The 21,424-nt window shown below is 39.2% G+C and overlaps 1 protein-coding gene across 3 annotated transcripts in view; it reads left to right on the top strand.

The window, feature by feature from the left end:
• The window catches only part of PDLIM5 (PDZ and LIM domain 5), a 217,256-nt gene that overhangs the window by 150,730 nt on the left and 45,102 nt on the right, over positions 1 to 21,424 (top strand). Inside the window, exons 8-10 of one of the 3 annotated variants that reach the window (XM_079773447.1) lie at positions 14,322 to 14,438; positions 17,125 to 17,265; positions 18,169 to 18,300. The exons of the other annotated variants lie outside the window; for them this stretch is intronic. Coding sequence (XP_079629573.1) covers positions 14,322 to 14,438; positions 17,125 to 17,265; positions 18,169 to 18,300 — 390 coding nt within the window. The remainder of the gene's footprint in view (positions 1 to 14,321; positions 14,439 to 17,124; positions 17,266 to 18,168; positions 18,301 to 21,424) is intronic. 3 annotated transcript variants of the gene reach the window in all.

Here is a 21,424-nt window from a genome sequence, read left to right as displayed (position 1 = left end):
TCTTTGTGTTTTTGTCTGTTTCAACATGAATAGCCCAGTGACTCCTGAGAGGAGACAATACAGGACTAATTTTAGAAACAAGTATATGAGAAGCTTAGTGCTCTGATTGGATAAACCAATACAAATAATTTTATCATTTCAAGGAAATGTTTGAAGTTGAGTCTATTTTACTAATAATGGAAAGCTAATTAATAATATATGGCTTATCAGCATAGAGAATTATGGGAAGCCATAGAAAATTTCATTAAAAGATAATTCTTTTAAAAACATATATACTTAGGCCCTGTTCAGTCTCCAGTCAGGGTGTGTGAAGGAGGCAACTGATCGATGTTTCTCTCTCATATTGATGTTTTTCTTTCTCCCTCTTTAAAAAAATCAATAAAATAAAAAATAAAACATATTCTCAGGTGAGGGTTAAAAAAACATATATACTAAAAATACATTATGCCCTAGCCAATTTGGCGCAGTGAGTACAGTGTCAGCCTGGGGACTGAAGGGTTCGGTTCGATTCCGGTCAAGGGCACATGCCCGGGTTGCAGGCTCGATCTCGAAAAGGGGGTGTGCAGGAGGCAGCCAATCAATGATTCTCTCTCACCATTGATGCTTCTATCTCTCCCTCTTCCTTCCTCTCTGAAATCAATAAAAATATATTTAAAATAAAATACATCATTGTCAAACATCATACAATTTATTTTAAATTAAATGGTGATTTTTTTATCTCACCCTATTAAGAGTTTTTACTATGTAGGGAATATTTATCTAATAAGCAGATTAATTTTTTTCATGCTTAGGTCTATATAAATAAGTATGTGGTAGTAATTTTATTTAGCAAAAATGTATATTAGTTATCATGATGAAAACATACTTTTTATCAGTCTTCTAAATCTTGCTTAAGAAATAATAGGTTCTACATATATTGTGAAAGAAAAAAAAAATGATAGGTTCTGATTTTTTATATGATTAAGAATTAATACTAGTATATGATATGGACTTGCAGTTTTCAAACATTTAAAATACTTATCAAGGGAAAAGTGACTGCCTATCCTTTCAGTAGGAAAATGGTTCTAATCCAGTCACCAGTTACATTACACAAAACTGAAACAGTTATGGGGAAAAAATATCCTCTTACAGGCTGTCCCATAGCACTAAATAATGCCCGCATGATTTCTAGCTGAAGGCTGTCAGAACAGATCTTAAGTGACTTCTTGAACAGAAACTACATAAATATTTCTAAACATATTCTTTTTTACAGTAAGTTTTTAAAAATTTGTGGCTTGTTCACAGATATCATACAACCCACATAAAATAGGTTAATGAAGACACAGTTTGCTGACCTGTGCCATGTCTTTGTTATTGTTGTGTTTCACAAATGTACTGGACTCTTGCTGCATACCCTTATTAAGACTCATGCCATTTGAGTAAATTACCTAAAACTACTATCCTTTATAAGCTATGTAAAGAAATCACAAATCATTCCCTAATCTCATATTCTTACATATTTTCATGAGGTAAGAATTTAACAAATGAATTAGTCCCAAAACAAAAAAACACCAATCCTTCCACAGGATAATTTTATTTTATTTATTTTTTTGTTAATCCTCACCTGAGGATATTTTTCCATTGATTTTTAGACAGAGAAGGGAGGGGGAGAGAGAGAGAGAAAGAAACATTAATGTAAGAGAGACACATGGTTGCCTCCCCCATGTGCTCTGACCAGAGCCGGATCAAGCCTGCAACCGAGTTCGATTTGGCTGGAGTCAAACTCTGAACCCTTTAGTCCATGGACCAGTGTTCTATCCACTGAGCCAAACTGTCCAGGGTGCATAGTTTAATTTTTAAAAATAAAAATAAAACAATATTAGCCAAATAGAATCTCTTAGCTGGTATTATAAAGCACAGTCCTGCAAAGTATGTTCACCAACCTGGAAAAAAGACCACACGACAAAATAAAAATGGGTATATAACCAAGTAATAATTTTGTCTATTGTAAAATGTGGAATATTTATAATTTACCTCCTTTCATTTTTTTTCTGTTGGATTACACTATGCAAATGCTGGTTTTGTGACTATCATGTAGAGGTCGCCATCTATTGAACATAAATAATTACTACACTTTACTTCCTTGTGAGAGTAGTACTTTAAAATTATTGAAGCAAGAAACATAGTTCTTGTTTACCATATACAGTATATTTTCACACAGCAGTTGTTTAATTCTCTGCTTAATTATGGAAACACTCGTGTACGTTTCTCAAATTACACTGGGAATACTATCACATGAAGATTTTTTCACAAAAATCTGTGTTTGTAATATGCAAAAATTGACTTTCATAGTCCAGAATATGCATTAAGTTTCTTAGCAGTTTTATCAGATCAGCAACACTTCTTTTATAATGCTGTTTGGATAAATTCTGTCCACTTTACCTCTAGAGAGATAAATAACACAACAAAATTATTTTATTGAATTAAACCAGAAAATAAAAAACTCTCCTTCTTGACTAGAACTCAATATTGAAGACACCTCCTGCAGTTTACTTTTTTAAATTCAAAAGAAAATCATAACTTAAAATGAATTAGGAGCACTGATATTAGGCAATTTCTACAATGATGGAAGGCTTAATTTTCTCCTTTTTGCCACTGTTCAATTTTACTGCTTCAACCACATTGAAAGTTTCAGAAACCCACGTTTTTCTACCTTTATGTTATGTGAAAATGTGTTATAATAATGTTAAGATTATTATAAAAAAATTAAAATTATTTTACATAATATAGTATAAAACCTATGGCAGGTATGTATATTTTGGCATCTTTATTTTTCTTAGTCAAATTAAGGAACTACTTTCAAATTAAATTAATCTTAAAAACATTCTCAACTTTCCATGTCTCCTCTTTTGTATTTCTCTATTTTTATATCTATTAACAACTATATGCTGGGTGCCTCTTCTATGTCCAACTTTATTGATGGGTGTTCATTTCCCAGATGCAACTAATTAATTACTCCTGAAATGTCTGTATTTATTTCTTTAACCAGAAGACTGTGTTAAAGCTAGGATGACACTTCTGCAATTTTTGAGTTAGTGGCACACATTTATTTTGTCTTAACATACTTTAATTTATTTTTATTTTTTTCATTGATTTCAGAGAGGAAGGGAGGAGAGAGAGAGAGATAGAAACATCAATGATGAGAGAGAATCATTGATCAGCTGCCTCCTGCACGCCCCTGACTGGGGATCAAGCCCGCAACCTGGGCATGTGCCTTTGACCGGAATCAAACTCGGGACCCTTCAGTCCTCAGGCCGATGCTCTATCCCAGTGGTCGGCAAACTCATTAGTCAACAGAGCCAAATATCAACAGTACAACGATTGAAATTTCTTTTGAGAGCCAAATTTTTTAAACTTAAATTTCGTCTAACGCCACTTCTTCAAAATAGACTCACCCAGGCCGTGGTATTTTGCGGAAGAGCCACACTCAAGGGGCTAAAGAGCCGCATGTGGCTCGCGAGCCGCAGTTTGCCGACCACGGCTCTATCCACTGAGCCAAACCAGCTAGGCCCTTTAATTTTTTATCCCAATATCCTAAGTAGTTCATAAGAAAAAAATGTTTGAGAATATTTCTGAAAGATTTTAATGGCTTCAAGTAGTTGTATATCACTACTTAGATAATGGATGCATTTGAGGTTTTAACACAAAGAAGCAACACTTTTAGACTCAAACTGAGCATTTGCCTAGAGCAGTGGTCAGCAAACCGCGGCTCGTGAGCCACATGCGGCTCTTTGGCCCCTTGAGTGTGGCTCTTCCACAAAATACCACGTGCGGGTGCGCACGTATAGTGCGATTGAAACTTCGTGGCCCATGCGCAGAAGTCGGTTTTCGGCCTGGGCGAGTCTATTTTGAAGAAGTGGCGTTAGAACACTCAAGGGGCCAAAGAACCGCATGTGGCTCACGAGCTGCGGTTTGCTGACCACTGGCCTAGAGCACTGGAATAAAAAATCTCATTAAAATCAGCAAATCTCTTAGCAGGGATATTGAAGCAATACCACATGAATGTTAGAAAATGTACATCCACACATACAAAAAAAACAAAAACAAACCACACACACACATTTAAATGTGGAAAATAAAACCAGATAACGTTAACTCAGGAGATAAAAAGTAATACACTAAAGTAGTGATGTCCAGGGTTGTTACGAAATTAATAAATGTTCATTGTGAAAGCTATAACTAAGCAAATAAAAATCACCCAAAACTGAAAAGACTTTGCTTTATTTACATTCTGGAGGGAATTGAAGCCCCAGATAAAAAGTGTTTTGAAATGAACTCTCTGTAGTCTGTTTTTCTCAACGATTTAGAGAACTTACAAGTGAGATTTGCTAAGTAACAGTATGTGCATTAAAAAAAAAAAAAAAAGCAATCCTGGAGAATGGGAAAGAAAATAGAAGACTGGGAACAGGTAAATATAGTACTGATTTTCAAAGAAAGCAAAAGGTTAACTTTCAAACTATAATTTGAACTTGAGGTCACCTGGAAAAAAGTTTAGAAGGCATTCTTAGAAGCACGGCTAGGGAGCACTAAGAACAGAAGGCAGAATGGCCAAGACCTAGAATTAAGTCCTCACGAAATAAATCACTTCCAACTTCATTAACACATTTAGGATAGATTGGGGGAAGTGCTAATTTTAACAAGTTACCAAAGAAAGACTTTTAAGTTTAGTTGAATTTAAAAATGAAATGAGGCTAATGACTGTCAGGTGTAGATTCTTATCAGGTTGAGGAAATGTAACCAAAGGATATGGTTTAAAGGTTCAGTCAGTGACTTGAATGAGGAGCCCTGCCGCTTACTGCCTACATTTGTGGTATCGTGAAGCAGGAAGGAATAGCATACATGTTTCATAACCTGTATATTGGAAGTCTAGGACAGTGGACCATATCTAGTTTTTTTAAAAACAGAGAAAGTGAAAGAAAGAAAAAGAAAAGTTTGATATGGTTATATGCAGTTTGTATCAAATCATTCTAACTTTTGTGAGACATAAGGAGGGGGGCGAAGATAAAGTTAGCAAACACAGATTTTTTTTTTTAATTGTAGATTTTAGAATAAAATAAACCCAATATGAGTTAGTTGTATAATATGCCTCCTAAAATTATAAGGCAAGCCATAGTTCTATTCCACACTAGCACTGGGAAAATCTCATCTGGCACATATTATGTTTAATCCTTGGCATTAATCTCTGACAATTACATAAATAATCCCAATAAAATAAACTGAAAAATCATGGAATAATTAAGCTGTCTCTGGTCAGAGAAGTTATATGAGTAATTGATTTTAGCTGTTTATATGGGCTAGTTTCTGGACCTGAATTCATAACCATGTCTTCTTCTTCCCCAAACATTCTCCTTTTGCCTCAGGCCTCAGAGATTAGCAGTGGTCTCTGTTCATGTTTATTACATATCAATATATTATACATAATAGATAAATAAATCCAATAATTGCCTTGTAGGTTGTGTTAAGGGATTCAGATTCTTGTCCCAATTAAATAGGAAGCCAAATATAGGATTTTAATCATGGGAGTAACATCTGGTGTATGTTTTTAAAAGGTCACTCTGAATACTATGGAAAATTGATTGTAAGGGAGAAATAATGAAAGCTGGAGAGTAGTTCTATGTATTCCCTTAGTTCAGGCAAGAAAGGATAGTGGGTTAGGCTGTGGAGATGTAGAGAGAGAATTGGATGGGTTTGTATTTTGCAGGAGTGTGGCAATATCAGGGGTTGTGGGGGTAGATAATGGGATATTGCTGAGTCAGCAAATTTGGTAAGAATTAATCCAGTCAATAAAATTGGTAAGAGTCAATTCATTATAGTAAAAAAGCTAATAGAATCAAGAGGTAGAGGAACGAGTGAGTTAGAAAAAAAGAAGGTTCTCAAAGTACAGATCTTAGACATGTTATACTTGTTGATAAGAAAGTTAAGATTATGAATTCTGGAGTTCATGGCCGAGGTATTGCAGAATTAAGATAACCTAGGAATTATGATTGAGGTGAAGAAATCAAAGAATTTAGCAGTCTGGCTATTCAGTGATTCAACGTGATAACATTGAAGTCAGCAAGATAGATGATTGGAATTGAGTAAAGAGAAAGGCAGTGAGCCAGGGGCTAAAGCAAATAGGTGAGGTAGAGGCAAGAAAATGCATATGTAGCTAGTGAGTTAGATAGTCTGATGACAGAAGCCTCAATGGACTTGGGATTTTAGAGAGTCAAAGATGACTCATAATGTTAGAAACAGTAATGAGGAGGAGCTCGTATCACCTCCAGGTTTATAAACGTGTGTGATATGGGAGAAAAGGAATCTCTGAAGGAATTGCAAGGAAGATGTAGAATGATAGAGGGTTTTTGAGGGCTGAGAGGAATGCGATATTGATCAGATTAGGAGATGCACAAAACAGTGAAGAAATTAGAGTCCAGGAATGATGGGTGACTCAAGGGGTTTGCATCTCTGGTTGTGGCGGGTAAGCAGGATGGGAACTAGGATGGGCTTGAGCATCATGGTCCGTTTGAAGAAAGTGGGCACTGGACTGTAAGCTCCATGAGGGCAGGGAATTAAAGTGGGCATAGAGTATGTGAGAATGCCTAGTATGAAGTGGCAGTTCAACTAATATTGTTGAATGAATCAGTGAATGCAGGGTTTGACTGAATGGCAGAACTCAGGATACATGACCCAAAATATTCAGTTAAAGAGTACGTATGTGGCCCTTGGCTTTTGTTCTTTAACATTGGCAGGACACTCTCGCTGCAGCATGAGGTGCTATGGTGGCTTTATTAAGACCCCTGGACTCACAGTGGCATTCAGACAGATTCATTTATATTTTCGAATAGGTAACAGATTGACTCAACATTGTTTATTGAATAATGCATCCTTTTATTCTGAATCTGAAAATCTACCTTTATCAGACATAAATTCTTTTGATAACATTAGGCTTATGTTAATACTATAAAATGGCAGATTTTTTTCCCCATAAAAGAAGCTATTCCTAACTGCTAGAAATTGCTGAAATCACTTACAGGAATGATCCAGGGAAGAAATTGATGATGCAAAGTGAGAGGGGCTAGGGTTAGTGGGAAGTTCCCTGCAAGTTACTGAGGGTGTCAGGCTATTATCAGGGCATTGTTCCATGTGATTTTTAAGTTGATATTATACCTTAAAATCCTTACATTATATTGGTATTTTAGATAGGCATAGTATAATACATGCTTATTTTCTATCTTATCTTTAGAACCCATATTACATTTTTCCTGAAGAGATCAAGAAACAGTATAGATGACTTAAGAGTTCACATAATATTAAGACCAGACATTTAATAATGGTGAAATCATTAGGGAAAGCAGCATCCGAGAAGCATGTCAGAGTTAAGGCAGCATTTGATAGTGAAGAAAATGGGATATATCAACCAAGAGCAAACTCTTACTCCAACACAAATACTAAGTTCAACTTCCTTTAGAAATCTCACTTTTGTTCCCCTCTTTTCCTTGCTTCAGTAAAGTTGAAAACTCCAAGAAAAAGAATTTCTTTGAGTCAGTCCTTTTTCTTTGCTCTCACAAAAGTTAAACCTCATTTTGGGTGGTATTTTCATGTTTACTTCATGATCTTTAACCTCTGCCAGTCAGCGTTCTCTGCTCCCGTCTGTATGGAGCAAGGATGCCCCTACTTGCTGATTTTTAAATTCTCTTCAAGATGCCCTGCATAATAAATGGATTATGGAGGTTCAAATAAACTTTAGACTGCTAAGGAAACAAAAGCTGTTGAAATCAATCAATTAGCTTGTGATTAAGAGTGCCAGAAATTTCCAGCTGCGGTTTCATTTAGTTTATTTTCTAGAAGGGAAATAAATTATGGTTGCAGGTGAACACACTCACCGTATTTATTGTCAGGAAGCCAGTGGAAGATACTCATTTTTCCAGATGATTAGAGGTTTCCTTGGCAGAAATAAATAGCTTTGCTATGCCAATGACTCCCAAAAGTTTAGAATGCAGATATGACCCGGATATATTCCACTCTCTGTTGAGCAGGATTACTGTATGAATGTTTGCTTTGTGGAAGAGTGAAGACACCAAGGACAATTTTATAGTTTTTTTGCTTTACTTACTATAAAAGACATTTTTTTAAGGTTTCTGAATTTCTCCTCTAATGGAAAACTTGCCATGTGGGGGTATAATAAGTCACACTGTTTGATTATTTTATGATGTTTGTATGGAGAGTTAAGGAGACATTGAAATTTTTCATTGATGTTTTCATGCTCAAAAGAAAATTTCTGCATCCTTTTTCAGGTATTTTAAAGATCAGCTTGTGAAGAAGTTATGCTTATATAGTTTACATATCATTTCATCAGAATATGGATGAGCCAGATTAACATTTTGCAATTTTATTACCAATGGAGAGCTTAAACACCCTGCAACCAGGCATAGCCAGTGAAATAGTACTAAACACAGGCAAGTGGATAGGGCTGAGTCACAGAAGACAGGAGAAGAGGAGGGGTCTACTGGGCCAGATACAGACACTAAGTTCATGAGGAATGCACACAAAATGACAACACTATGATTCCACTTAATATGAGGCAACCAAAGTGGTCACATTTATAGAAACAGAAAGTAGAATGATGGTTTCCAGAGGCTTGTGGGGAGGAAGAAATGGGAGTTGTTTAGTGGATACAGAGTTTCAGACTTGCAAGATGAAAAAGTTCTGGAGATTTGTTGTACAACAATGTGAATACTACTGAACTGTACACTTAATAATAATGGTTAAGAGGGAAAATTTTTGTTGTATATATTTTTTTACCATAATAAAAAGAAAATGCCATTGAATTTAGCCACAAAGAAACCATTAGTGACCTCAGCAAGAATATGTTTTTTTAGAGGTTGGGGGATGAGGTTGAAGAGTGACAGGCAGGTGAGGAAATGGAGACTACATGAGTAAATTACTGTTTAACAGAGTTTGGATGTTAAGCAGAATAGGGAAGTAGAAAGCAATGGCAGTTTTGCTCTTTTTGTTTTTAAGAGAAACGAGAGCATTTTTTAATACAGATGCAAAGCATGCAGTGGAGAAGGAGAGATGGGAAATGCAAGGAAAATGGAGATAGACTAATTGAGGCCTTTGAGAAAAAAGAGGAGATGGAGTACACAGCATAAGGATGTTGCTATCTGACTGTTGTTGGGACTGTGGAGCTGAAGGACAGTTCCTCTCACTGGCCCTGCAGAGTGGTCAGGACAGTAAGGTAGTGAGATGAGCAACTTCATGCTGCTTTTAACCTGGACAGATTGCTCACATGGTTCTCCACTGAAAAGCATAGAAAGGCACAGTACAGAGAAAGATAATGCCAAAATAGCTCTTTGTTCATTTTTCCTGAGAAACGCAGGCCAAAAGGCTGCAAGCCCAAATCTCCAGACGTATCTGGGAAGGAGAAAGCCTTCATACCTCTCTGGTGAGAAATGAAAACTCACTTATATAACAGACAAAGCAAAAAGTCTGTTTGCTGTAGAGGTGCTATTAACCAGAGCTTCCTCCAACCCTAAAAAGAATAAATGTTAGGGAATGAGAGTCTATATTGATGTCTGTTCCATATTAAATGAGGTAGTTTTAAGATTTTCTTAAGCCTAGTATTTTTAAAGATTGGCTAAGCAAAGGAATAGGTGATAAGTGTGTCACACGTGGGAAACCTCCCAAGTGCATTTGTTTAGAAATTGGAAATCTGGCTTTATTCTCAAGTAGCTCTCATTTTTCCAGTCAACATAGTTCCTGGAGGAGTTAGCAAACTCAACTTCAATTCCCTTTTCTTACCTGTTCTCATCTATACTAATAAAAGGGTAATAGGCAAATTGGTCAGGACACCCTCACAGTAATGACCTAACAGCAGGCTGCTTGGGGTGACCAGGCCGGCAGGGTAGTTAGTGAGGGACGACCAAATGACTGAACAGCAGGCTGTGTGGGGCGACCAGGCTGGCAGGGGGAGCAGTGAGAGGCGACCAGGCCGTCAGAGGGAGGCAGTGAGGAGCAACCAAGCCAGCAGGGCGGGCAGTTGGTGGCAACCAGGCTGGCAGGGGGGAGCAGTGAGGGTGACCAGGCTGGCAGAGGGGGGCAGTAAGGGGTGACCAGACCAGCAGGGGGGGCAGTTGGGGGCAACCAGGCTGGCGGGGGGTGCCGTGAGGGGCAACCAGGCCAGCAGAGGGGGGCGGTGAGGGGCGACCAGGCCGGCAGGGGGGGAGGGGCAGTTGGGGGTGACCAGGCCAGCGGGGGGGGCAGTTAGGCGCGACCAGGCTGGCAGGGGGGGGCAGTGAGGGGCGACCAGGCTGGCGGGGGGACAGTTGGGGGCGACCAGGCTGGCGGGGGGGCAGTTAGGGGTGATCAGGCCGGCAGGCAGAGGTGGTTAGGGGTGATCAGGCTGGCAGGCGGGGGGGGGGCAGTTAAGGGCGATCAGGCAGGCAGGCAGGTAGGTGAGCAGTTAGGAGCCAGCAGTCCCGGATTGTGAGAGGGATGTCCGACTGCTGGTTTAGGCCCGATCTCGGGGATATCTGGCAGTCAACATCCCCTGAGGGGTCCCGGATTGGAGAGGGTGCAGGTTGGGCTGAGGGAAACCCACCCCCATGCACAAATTTCGTGCACTGGGCCTCTAGTTGTATAATAATAATGTAGACATTGATAATTCTTTATAACTGTATTTTCTTTTTCCTAGATTATTGATAATTCTTTATATCATAAAGGACATTTTAATGGTGTTTTTGGAGTTCTGGTTGTTTCCTTGAGGTCGATAATGTGTCCCTTCTTAGGCAGCAATAACTATTTAACCTGAATTGCGATACAGTCTCTAGAAGGTACAAATAGGTGAAAGGATTAAGCAAAAAACATCTATATTATAAAAACCCAGTGGCCCTAACACCGTAATGACCAAAGACTGGTCACCAGGAGGCTGCATGCACGGCGAGGTGTGCGCGGGTGGGCGGGGACTTGACTCTGGGTCCCACGGTACAGCGGGACTTAGGGGAGTCCTGTGGCACGCGGAGTCTAGGGTCCCAGGTCTCACGCGATTTCCCGTGCTGGGTCACTAGTATCCTATATAATAAAGAGGTAATATGCAAATTGACCATCACTCTAGCACACACGATGGCTGCCCCCATGTGGTCAAATATGGCCACCCCCATATGGACACAAGGTGGCCGCCACAAGATGGCCAGCAGGGGAGGGCAGTTGGGCGATCAGGCCAGCAGGGGAGGGCAGTTGGGAGAGGGACCAGGCTGGCAGAGGAGGGCAGTTAGGGGTGACCGGGCCAGCAGAGGAGGGAAGTTGGGGGCGACTAGGCCTGCAGGGGAGGACAGTTGGGGGGGACCAGGCCTGCAAGAGAGGGCAGTTAGGGAGGGACCAGGCCTGCAGGGGAGGACAGTTGGGGGTGACCAGGCCTGCAGGGGAGGGCAGTTGGGGGGGACCAGGCCTGCAGGAGAGGGCAGTTGGGGGGGGGGGGGAACCAAGCCTGCATGGGAGGGCAGTTGGGGGGACCAAGCCTGCAGGGGAGGGCAGTTGGGGTGTACCAGGCCTGCAGGGGAGAGAGTTGGGGGGGACCAAGTCTGCAGGGGAGGGCAGGTGGGAAGACCAGGCCTGCAGCAGAGGGCAGGTGGGGGCGATCAGGCCAGCAGGAAGGGCAGTTAGGGGCGACCAGGCTGGCAAGGGAGGGAAGTTAGGGGTTACCGGGCCAGCAGGGGAGGGCAGTTGGACATCCCTCAAGGGGTCCCAGATTGGAGAGGGTGCAGGCTGGGCTGAGGGACACCGCTCCCCCCACCTGTGCACGAATTTCGTGCACCGGGTGTCTAGTACATATATATAAAACACATAGACAACAGTGTGGTGATATGAGAGGGAAGGGTACTGGTGTAGGTGGGGGTGGGCAAAGTTGGGGGAAAATGGGGATGGAAAGAGACTTTGCTTGGGGCAATGGATGCACGATGCAGTGTGCAGATGATGTTTCATTGAATTGCCTCTATGGTTTTAGGAACTAATGTCACCCCAGTAAGTTCAATTTAATAAATAAATAAATAAATAAATAAATAAAGCAAATCTACCTAAAAAAAGAAAAAGAGATATATGTATAATTGTAAGTTCTGTACTTAAAAATAATAAATTTCATTCATGCATTGATTCAAAAGATACTTATTTATCATTCACTTTGTGGTAAGCACTTTGTTTATATTCTAAACATGGTGGTCCCTGACCTCAGAGAGCTTCTGATCTAGTGAGGAAGTCCAGATCGAAACAGATAACCACACAAATTGTATAATTACAAGCACAATAATCTGTGGAGGGAGGGGGGAAATGTACAGGGTTCTCTGAAAGCATATGACATGGGCAACCTATGGGGATTTGGGGAAATGGGGAGGCCTTCCTGAGAAGGTGACATTTAAACTGAGGCCACTTGGGAATTAGCCCAGTGAAGGTATGGTAGAGAGATGGGTGTAGAAAGTGAGATGTATTAGACTATGCAGAGGCTTCACGTGGGAAGAAGCTTGGCCTGTTTAAGGAGAAATGGATACCAGGTGGATGGAGCAGGCCAGAGGGCGAGGCAGAGCTCGGACAGATGTGGCTGGAGAATATAACAGGTAACCCACGATCACAGTTGTCCGCGGAGCTGTGCTGGAAGGATCAGATTTGTACTGTTAAAAGTGTACTCTGCTAGCTGTGTGGAGATGTTATTCTCTCGGACAGGGGTCAGCACACGTTTTCTGTAAGATCCAGATAGTAAATATATTAGGCTTTGGGAGCCATAAATTCTGTCGCAGTTCCTCAGCTCTGTGCATGGTGTGAAAGTAGCCATAGACGTATGGACGTGAATGAAGTTGGCTGTGTTCCATCAAACTTTATTTATGGATGCTGACATTTGAATTTCATATATTTCCATGAGTTATGAAATCTTCTTTTTATTTTTTTAAACCATAAATCACTCCTAGATCCCAGGACATGCAAAGCCAGGTGGCGGCTGAATTTGGCCTGAGAGCCAGGTTTTCTGACCCCTTTTAACTTATTCTGCTTTGCCTCTTAAATGATATTTTAGTTCTACCACAAAATTTTACTTTAAGTTGTCTACATTTTTTTTTCAGCACTGGTAAAGGTTTGATCAATGCCAAATAAAAAATGGGAACATAACCCCTTTTTTTATTTTTTTATTTTATTTATTTATTTATTTTTCTGCAAAGAGCAACAATCACTCCCTGGTTGAACTGCCACGTATCAAATAAAGCTATAGTCACCATCTACTCCTTGCCCAGAGGAAGTGAAAACAAGTCAGATCCCAAACCTCCTTGACTCAATGACTCCCCATTCACAATTCAGACCAGACAAAGAGCCTGAGCTGAGGTGTATATGGGGTGGGTTTACTCTGCCTCCTATTTCTGTACAGTCAGTGTAAGCACACAGCCTGTGGTAAGCACCAGGAGGCCCAGCCCCACCCCACCCCACCCTATAACCCCTTTTTTTAATTTCTTTACATTATTATTACATTTTCCATTTGAAAATCAGTTTAACATGACTGACCCATTCTATTTTTTATTTGTTAGTAATGGGTAATATTGTATGTTTCCTGTTCATTTATTTCTTCCCAAAGTGTTATACTTGGTGCTTTCTTCTTTCAAACCTCACACTGAATTTTCATCTTTTTCATTCTTGGTAATAGTTCTCCTAAAATTTAATTCTGGCATTTGAAAGAAAAACAAAGTAAAAAATACTAAGAGTAACACAATTGCAGGCAAACAATTTGTGTGACTGGAAAAAATGTTTTATTTACAGCAAAACAAACAACATCCATATAATTCCAATTCTACAAACACAGCATTCTGAGTTGGAAGAAAACCCCTAGTTGCTTTTTGTGGTGTACTATTTTGTGGTGTACTGGAGAGCATTTTGGAGTATAAATGGTACAGACAGGTCGGGTACAAATTCCATCTAATCCTTACTAGGTATGTGATATTGGACAACCTAATTTCTTAGAGGCAAAGTTTCCCTGATGCATGCAAAATACATAGTTTATGGGAATTCCCATCCTTTCTTCCCCTGTAGTCATAATCTTTGATCAGATGGAAGTAACCATGTTGAAAAATTGTGGGGGGAAACGGCCTCTATTTGGTAGTGGTGAGGGTGTTAGTTTTGGTTTTAACATTATACAGATATAAAGTTAAAAAACAACAACTAGCAGTTTCCAAAAATAAAAGCAATGTACATTTAAAAGGTAATATAGATGATAAATACCTGCACTTTTCATTAATATTTCCTTTGCCTTGTTTATTTTACTTCTGAAAACTTAGGTTTGACAGTTCTCTGGGAGAACCACCTAAGAGCGGGCCTCACCCACCTGCAACCCCTCGGGTTTTACATAGAGGTAGCCAAGTAGCCACACTTTCTAAAGTGACTACGCATTCTAGGTAGAGTTTTTTTCTTCCTGGTGTGTCTAAATTTTAATGCTTGTGGTGAAATGAAATGCTAAAACTGTTTGACTAAAAAGCAAAAGAGCTCATAGAGTACGGAACTGACATCATTAATATGTAGACAAGGAAGCTGGGCACTCAGCCCTGGAACACCGCTTTACACCGCATTTATATTTTTCACTTTTTGTCTAGATTTAAGTTCTAATGTAGAGTCAGGAAAGCTGTGCCTTTTATTTATTCACTGTGATTTGGAAAGTCAACTTGCTTGAGTTTGTCATAAGTCTACTTTAACTAACAAACGCATTCACCTCTAAAAAATGGACGAGCCCTAACCGGTTTGGCTCAGTGGATAGAGTGTCGGCCTGTGGACTGAAGGGTCACAAGTTCAAGTCCGGTCAAGGGCATGTACCTTGGTTGCGGGCACATCCCCAGGAGGGTGTGTGCAGGATGCAGCTGATTGATGTTTCCCTCTCATTGGTGTTTCTAACTCTCTATCCCTCTTCCTTCCTCTCTGTAAAAAATCAATAAAATATTTTTTCAAAAAAATAAAAAATAAATAAATAAACAAAAAAGGAACAAGAGAGATCATACATTCCAGGTACCCAAACATATTCTAAAGGTATTCAGGTTAATTCTTCTTATAAGATTTTGCTGGACTCTGCTGATACTAAGTCCTTTTATGTTATTACTAGAGGCCTGGTGCATGAAATTCATGCACTTGGGGGCGGGGGTCCCCCCCCCCCCCCAACCTGGCCTGTGCCCTCTCACTGTGCAGGAGTCCGCAATCAATCGCCCCAAAGAGGTAGGCCCCACCCACCCATCTGGGGCTCCTCAATGGATTGCCCCAAAGAGTTAGGCTGGAGCTGGGGGTCCCGCCTCTGCACCATGCGGATCCGGGAGGCGGGACCTCCAGGACCCCCAGGCAGGGTTCACAGTGCGGAGCCAGGGAAACCACCTCCTCCTGGCTCTGTGTGTGGAGCTGGGAGGAGGCGGGACTCCCAGGCAGGCTCCATGCAGAGCATGTAGCGTCAAGCCCCGCCCCGCCCACCTGTGATGGTGTAAGGGCATCACAGCGTGATGACTACTTAGGCTTTTATTAGTAAGGATTGTGATGCAGTAAGATGAAAGAAATTCCTTTTCTTCTTAAAGGAGAAGGATAATTTATCTGATTTCTCTTTTAGCTGATTTTTTAAAATAGACTTACGTTTCTGGTTATTATTCACCATTACCTCTCCCAAATAGTAGCCATTGCCTCAAAGATGCAGAGTAATTGAGAAACTCAAAGTTGCATTACTTGGTAACTTTATTCTTCCACTTTGCATGCTACCCTGCTCTGTCCCTGTCAGCCTCGTTCTTTCCTGTTTCCAGCCCCCATTCCTCCTCTCCTCGCCGTGCACAGCAGTTGTTAAAACGTGGCCTCACAGTTCAATTAAAGTACAGACTTGCCAAAAAGTTCATTCCTACACTTAAATCTTCATAACTTTTAAAGAAAAACCTGGCTTGCCACCATTTCTTTAATTCGGCTACTAATGGCTTATAAAGTTGTAGCCAATGGAATAAGGAATAATGGATTATCAAAAGCTTCTGACAGGGAGAAGAGATTTATGTCAACCTCACAGTTTTCTACATCTGAGCTCTCATTAACCTGGGATGAGTTTGGCACGTAATTACTTTGTGTTGGAAGTAGCCACTGTCATGAATTTTGACAAAAGTAGTCATAGTCTGGTGAGGATATCCATTAATAGCTTGTAGACATAAATGAAGAAGAGAGGTTACAGGTTTTACACTATGCACTTTAGACTTTCTTCTTAATAAAAAAGAAATTCTCAATTCCAATTTGATGATCGAATTTGGAAATCATTACAGTCCTGATGATGGGATGTTCATTCCTGTCCAGGTGTTTGACCATTTTTCAAAGACCAAAGGAAAATAATTATTACTTTAAGTAATAAATGTCCTGAAGATAAAATTTCATACCAGCATTTTTAATCTTTACAGAGCAAATTGAAAATAAATTATAGAACATCAACACAGAAGGTGCTGTTTTAGTCATAACTTACTTTTTATTTTACAAAGGTGCTTGCCCTTCCCAAACAGCTTTACTCTCAACATTTTAAACAGTATTTCTTGGTCATATTACTATGTATTACTGCTTCTGAATAGGCAGCTGATGGTACCTACTGCCCCTGAAAACACAAGTCTCATTAAAATGTCAGGCTTTGGGAGTATATCATCTCTAAGGTTAAACCCTTTCTGGAGAGACAGTTTGGAATGGTCGACATAGCCTTTCTTCTTTCTCTGCTTATAGAAACTCACACTTCACGTTTAGTTCATTTTCTGCTTAGTTGTTGACAACTCAGTCTTCAAATGTTTGCTGTTATGTGCTATTGATTTAATTTTAAATAGGATTAGAGACAGTGAAAATACATTCGTAAATGTTTGTACCTCAAAAACAAGTTTTATGGAGGATTATAATGTATCAAATGTCAATTTCTGGGGGAAAAAAATCACAGCAACAACAAATGACCTGAACTCCTATGGCCTTTCTGACATGTCACACCTGTGTATGTCTAATTGTTAATATAGGATGGTTGCTCGCTTATCTTTATTATTCTGCCTCTTCTCACTTTCCTTTTTGTTCCTCTTCTCTGTTTTTCTCTGTTTCCCCACCTATCAATTTAAGCAGCTCTACAAGAAATGTGGTGACAAGTTCCTTGGAAGGTTTTCAAAACTTTCCTACCTTCTCCTCTCCTGCTAGATACAGTGTGGCGGTTCTGAGCAGCACAGCCGCTCACGTGTCTGCTGTTCTTGCTGCAAAAACCAGGTAGAGCTGTGTGTACAGTGTGTGTCTGCTGCGATGCCAACACTTTTCACTGCCTTACACATCACATCAGAGAAAACATCCCTTTGGTTATGAGATCATCACCATATTGTCTAGGTTGTAGATACATTCCACAATGTGTGTGACAGATTGTGCTTTAAATCATCCTTATATCTTTTTACTGCCATCTGTCTATGATACTTCTCAGTTATGTAGGTTATTGCATGTTGTGTGCCTGTTGACTTAGGGCAGTGGTAGGCAAACCGCGGCTCACGAGCCACATGCAGCTCTCTGGCCCCTTGAGTGCTATAATGCCACTTCTTCAAAATAGACTCGCCCAGGCCGAAAACCGACTTCTGCGCATGGGCCACGAAGTTTCAATCGCACTGTACGTGCGCGCCCGCACATGGTATTTTGTGGAAGAGCCACACTCAAGGGGCCAAAGAGCCGCATGTGGCTCGCGAGCCGTGGTTTGCTGACCACTGACTTAGGGGATTTTATAATTTGTAGTTTTTATATCTTAAACAGAATCAGGTACAAATAGGTATTTTAAGTTTTTACTGGTTTTATCTTGTCCCACAAACTTATTATATTTGAGAGTGATCACTATTCTTTGTAATACCCCTTCCTCCCAGTAAAAGAATAAAAGATTTTTGTTTTTGTGGGGTTTTGTTTATATATAATTTCTAGTGTCTTTTTATAGCATCAAATGCTTTTAAGATTGCATTGATAAATAGTGAAAATTTAATCAACTCTATATTAATGAGTGAAATAATATTATAATACACTCTTAGCCCTCTTTTCACCCTCTTCTACTGCTTAGTTCTGTCTGTCTCTATCTCTCACTGCTTTTTGCTAATGGTAGTGTGATTTTCCTACTTAAAAGTCTTTCTAACTGCTCACCAGGCTCTCCAGTCCTGAAAAGTATCACTCACTCCTGGATGCACTTTGCATCAGCCCTGTTGCCAAGCCTTTAGCTTTTTCAGATCTCCAGCCCTCGAGGAAATCGACTGGCTCTATCCAGGTTAAGAAAACAAGGTACGATGGGAGCAGATGTCACAGTGGTGGTTTGCTGTAAAAGACACTTTCTGTAACACTTAACCACCATATTAACAGGCCAGATGTGAAATTCCTAGAAAGGATTTGTGTCCAGTTTTCACTTAACTACGTTCAATGCACTGCTAATGCACAGCATGCAGTTTTGTATGATTATTAACTTGCCTTTTAACCCTTTGTGACATCTTTTGTGAGCACACTTTGTGTTTGGTATGAAGGTATGAGTCATTGTGCAAGTATTTAAATCATAGTAGAACCCTGTCTCTTATTTCTTGGGTATAGCTATACTAGAATATTTAAATGTTTAATAAGACATACCTTTACACCTTCTGAAAAAATGGTAAACAATAATAGAATAATTGGTTTGTTTGTCTACTGTCTTGCAGTTCTCAAATATGAAGGTTGTACTTGGGCCATATCTGGGAAATACTGAAACAAAATTAATTTTCTCCTAAACTTAACAATCATGGCAAAAATTATTGTGTATAATCAAAAGTAAATATATCCCAAGTATTCATTACTAATGGTATAATTTTAGTGAAATAACTATAAAACGATTTCTGACAGAACATAAATTAATGGCAGTGTAAACAACTGTGACTATAGTTAGTAAAAGCCTGGTATCACATGGGCTCTCTATTGATCATGGGTGTGTATCCTGCCCACTGTTATGGAGATTTTTGATATACTTAATTATAATCCTGGGTAACTTTAAGGAGGTGTTTAAACAAGGAGAGAGAGATCATTGTCCATTTTGCTCTAAGAAGAAACATCTGAAGTTATGTTATATTTGTGGAGTTATGAGTAATAAAGGAGCAGTCCTCTTTCATTGTCAGGGTTAAGTCTGCACAGTGACAGGTTACTGACCACATTTGGAATAGTCTTTCCAGAAAAGCACCTGGTGCATTTAAAAAACCCCATACACACTAAATGGCCAGTGGTATGTTTTGATTGACAACAAATGGAGATGGGGGAGGGAAAAATACTGGTTCTGTGAAAATATTCCCTTTTTCCACTTCTGGCATTCCAGTAAGTTATTTTGCTCTCACTGTTTAACAAAAAAAAGGACAACATAAAAATTCTTGCATACCTTGTTCAATTGGAGAATTTTAATGCTTTTCACTTATTATTGTAAAGCTAAGAACAGTTTTATAACTTTTTTGTATATAGCTACTACATATAGGGCAATCTGTCTTTAAGCAGCAATGAATTACTCTAAAAGAAATAAATCCTAGATACTTTTTCCTTCAAGTCAAGCATCTTGTTGCTTAAATAAACTTTTTGTTAAAAAAAAAAATGGTGTTATGGGCTGATTGAGCTAGTGTTAGTAGTCATTGTCACCACTGTTTACTAACAGCAATTGGCACAAACTAAATGTATTTTGATATTTGGGAAAGGAAAGTGGTTCCGTACCAGGTTAGCCAGTTGGAATTCTTAAAAACAGGAGCACAGGATACCGAGGAGGCCTTGCTACCGCAGTGAGAAGGGACCGAAGAGCAGCTGGGAGGGACGGTGTCAGAGATGTTTTATCTTGGATGTTTACTTTTATGTAACAGTAATCTTTAAAATTATAGTAAAGTATCGTAGAATACCAAACTTGTTTCTTCCCACTATAGCGTATTTAACACTTTGAATTTTGGTACAAAAGTCTAACTTAAAGAATTTTGCTTAGAAAAATACAAAAAAAAAATTTGTAAACAGAATTCTGGAAGGAAGGAGACTCGTGACTCCTATATATGTCCATGTTCATTTACAGAATTCTCTTGGAGAAATCTATAAAATAAAAAAGTTGCTTATAATTATGACTCCTTTAGAAATATTCCTTCCCTACCACTTCAGAGTCTGTGTATTAGTATATAAATTTTTATAAGATTTAGTAAAAACTGTTTAATTTAAACATTGATAATTAAACCCATGCTATACAATTGGCCCTTTAAAAAATTTAGATATGTAATTAGAGTAAAGTCTCCTCAAGGGTATTCTTCAAACAGAGTTTTTCTTTGAAAATAGACTTAAAATTTCCAAATGTTCTCAATCTGCAGCTGAAATTTATTTGTTTTAATAGTTAAACAAATGTGGGAAAGGAATGTAAACTCAAGATAAATCAGGTTGCTGACACTGAAAGTAAACTTTTCTCCCTTTTTCTGTTTTTCCTCATTAGCTCAGTTTTAAAAAGAAATCTTTGCTTTATTAGTATATTTTTCTCCACTTTCAGTTTCTGAAATATGAAACAAAACTGTGGTATTCTTGATATGGAAGTAATATTAATTTAACATTTCATTTCAATGTTTGTTTATCTGGCAAACTAGTGAACATGACTATATTTGATTCTTACCTTCTGTGGCATGAATCAAGGGTGTTTGTGGATTTACTCTGGTTTCCTCATTAGAATCTTTTAGAAAGCATTTTAATTTTGTTTAGAATTTAGGTATACCTTAAATAATTTAAATTTAGAAAAAATATGAGTCTTTAGAAATAAGATACCAATCTAATTTAGATAATTATGACATACTAGCTTAATAAATTAGTCATTAATTTAAAAGTATTTCGCTATTTCCCTCACCAGTGTGGCTCAGTTGGTTGAGCATTGTCTCCTGCACCAAAAGGTCACCAGTTTGATTTCTGGTCAGGGCATGTGCCCAGGTTGTGGGTTCGATCCCATCAGGGTGTGTATGGGAGGCAACTGATCAAAGTTTTATCCCCACTTAAAGTTTAGTAACTGAGGCTTAGAGACGTAAAATAATTTGTCCATCACACAGCTTTAAAAGCTGCTCATAGCCATCTATAATAATAAAAGCGTAATATGCTAATTAGACCAACGCCCTTCTGTGCGACTTTCCAGACGAAGCCGGGGCTGCGAGGGAAGCCCGGGTCCCGGGTGCGAGAGGGAAGCCGGTGCCGGCAGCCGGGGGAAGGAAGGCCTACTCTTGCACGAATTTTGTGCATTGGGCCTCTAGTTATACTATAATGCTTAAGCTGTTTCTGTTAATATTACTTATTCTGTCATCTTTTTTGGTTATTATGTCCAGCATTGCCATTAAGTAAGCAATCTTTGTCTTTTTATTTATTATGAAAATTATCAGAGTGCTTAAAATTTTCATTGTGT

Source organism: Cnephaeus nilssonii (assembly GCF_951640355.1).
Source record: "Cnephaeus nilssonii genome assembly, chromosome: 1".
NCBI lineage: Eukaryota > Metazoa > Chordata > Mammalia > Chiroptera > Vespertilionidae > Cnephaeus > Cnephaeus nilssonii.
Note: the sequence above shows the minus strand (reverse complement) of the source record. Positions and strands in the feature narration are given on the sequence as shown.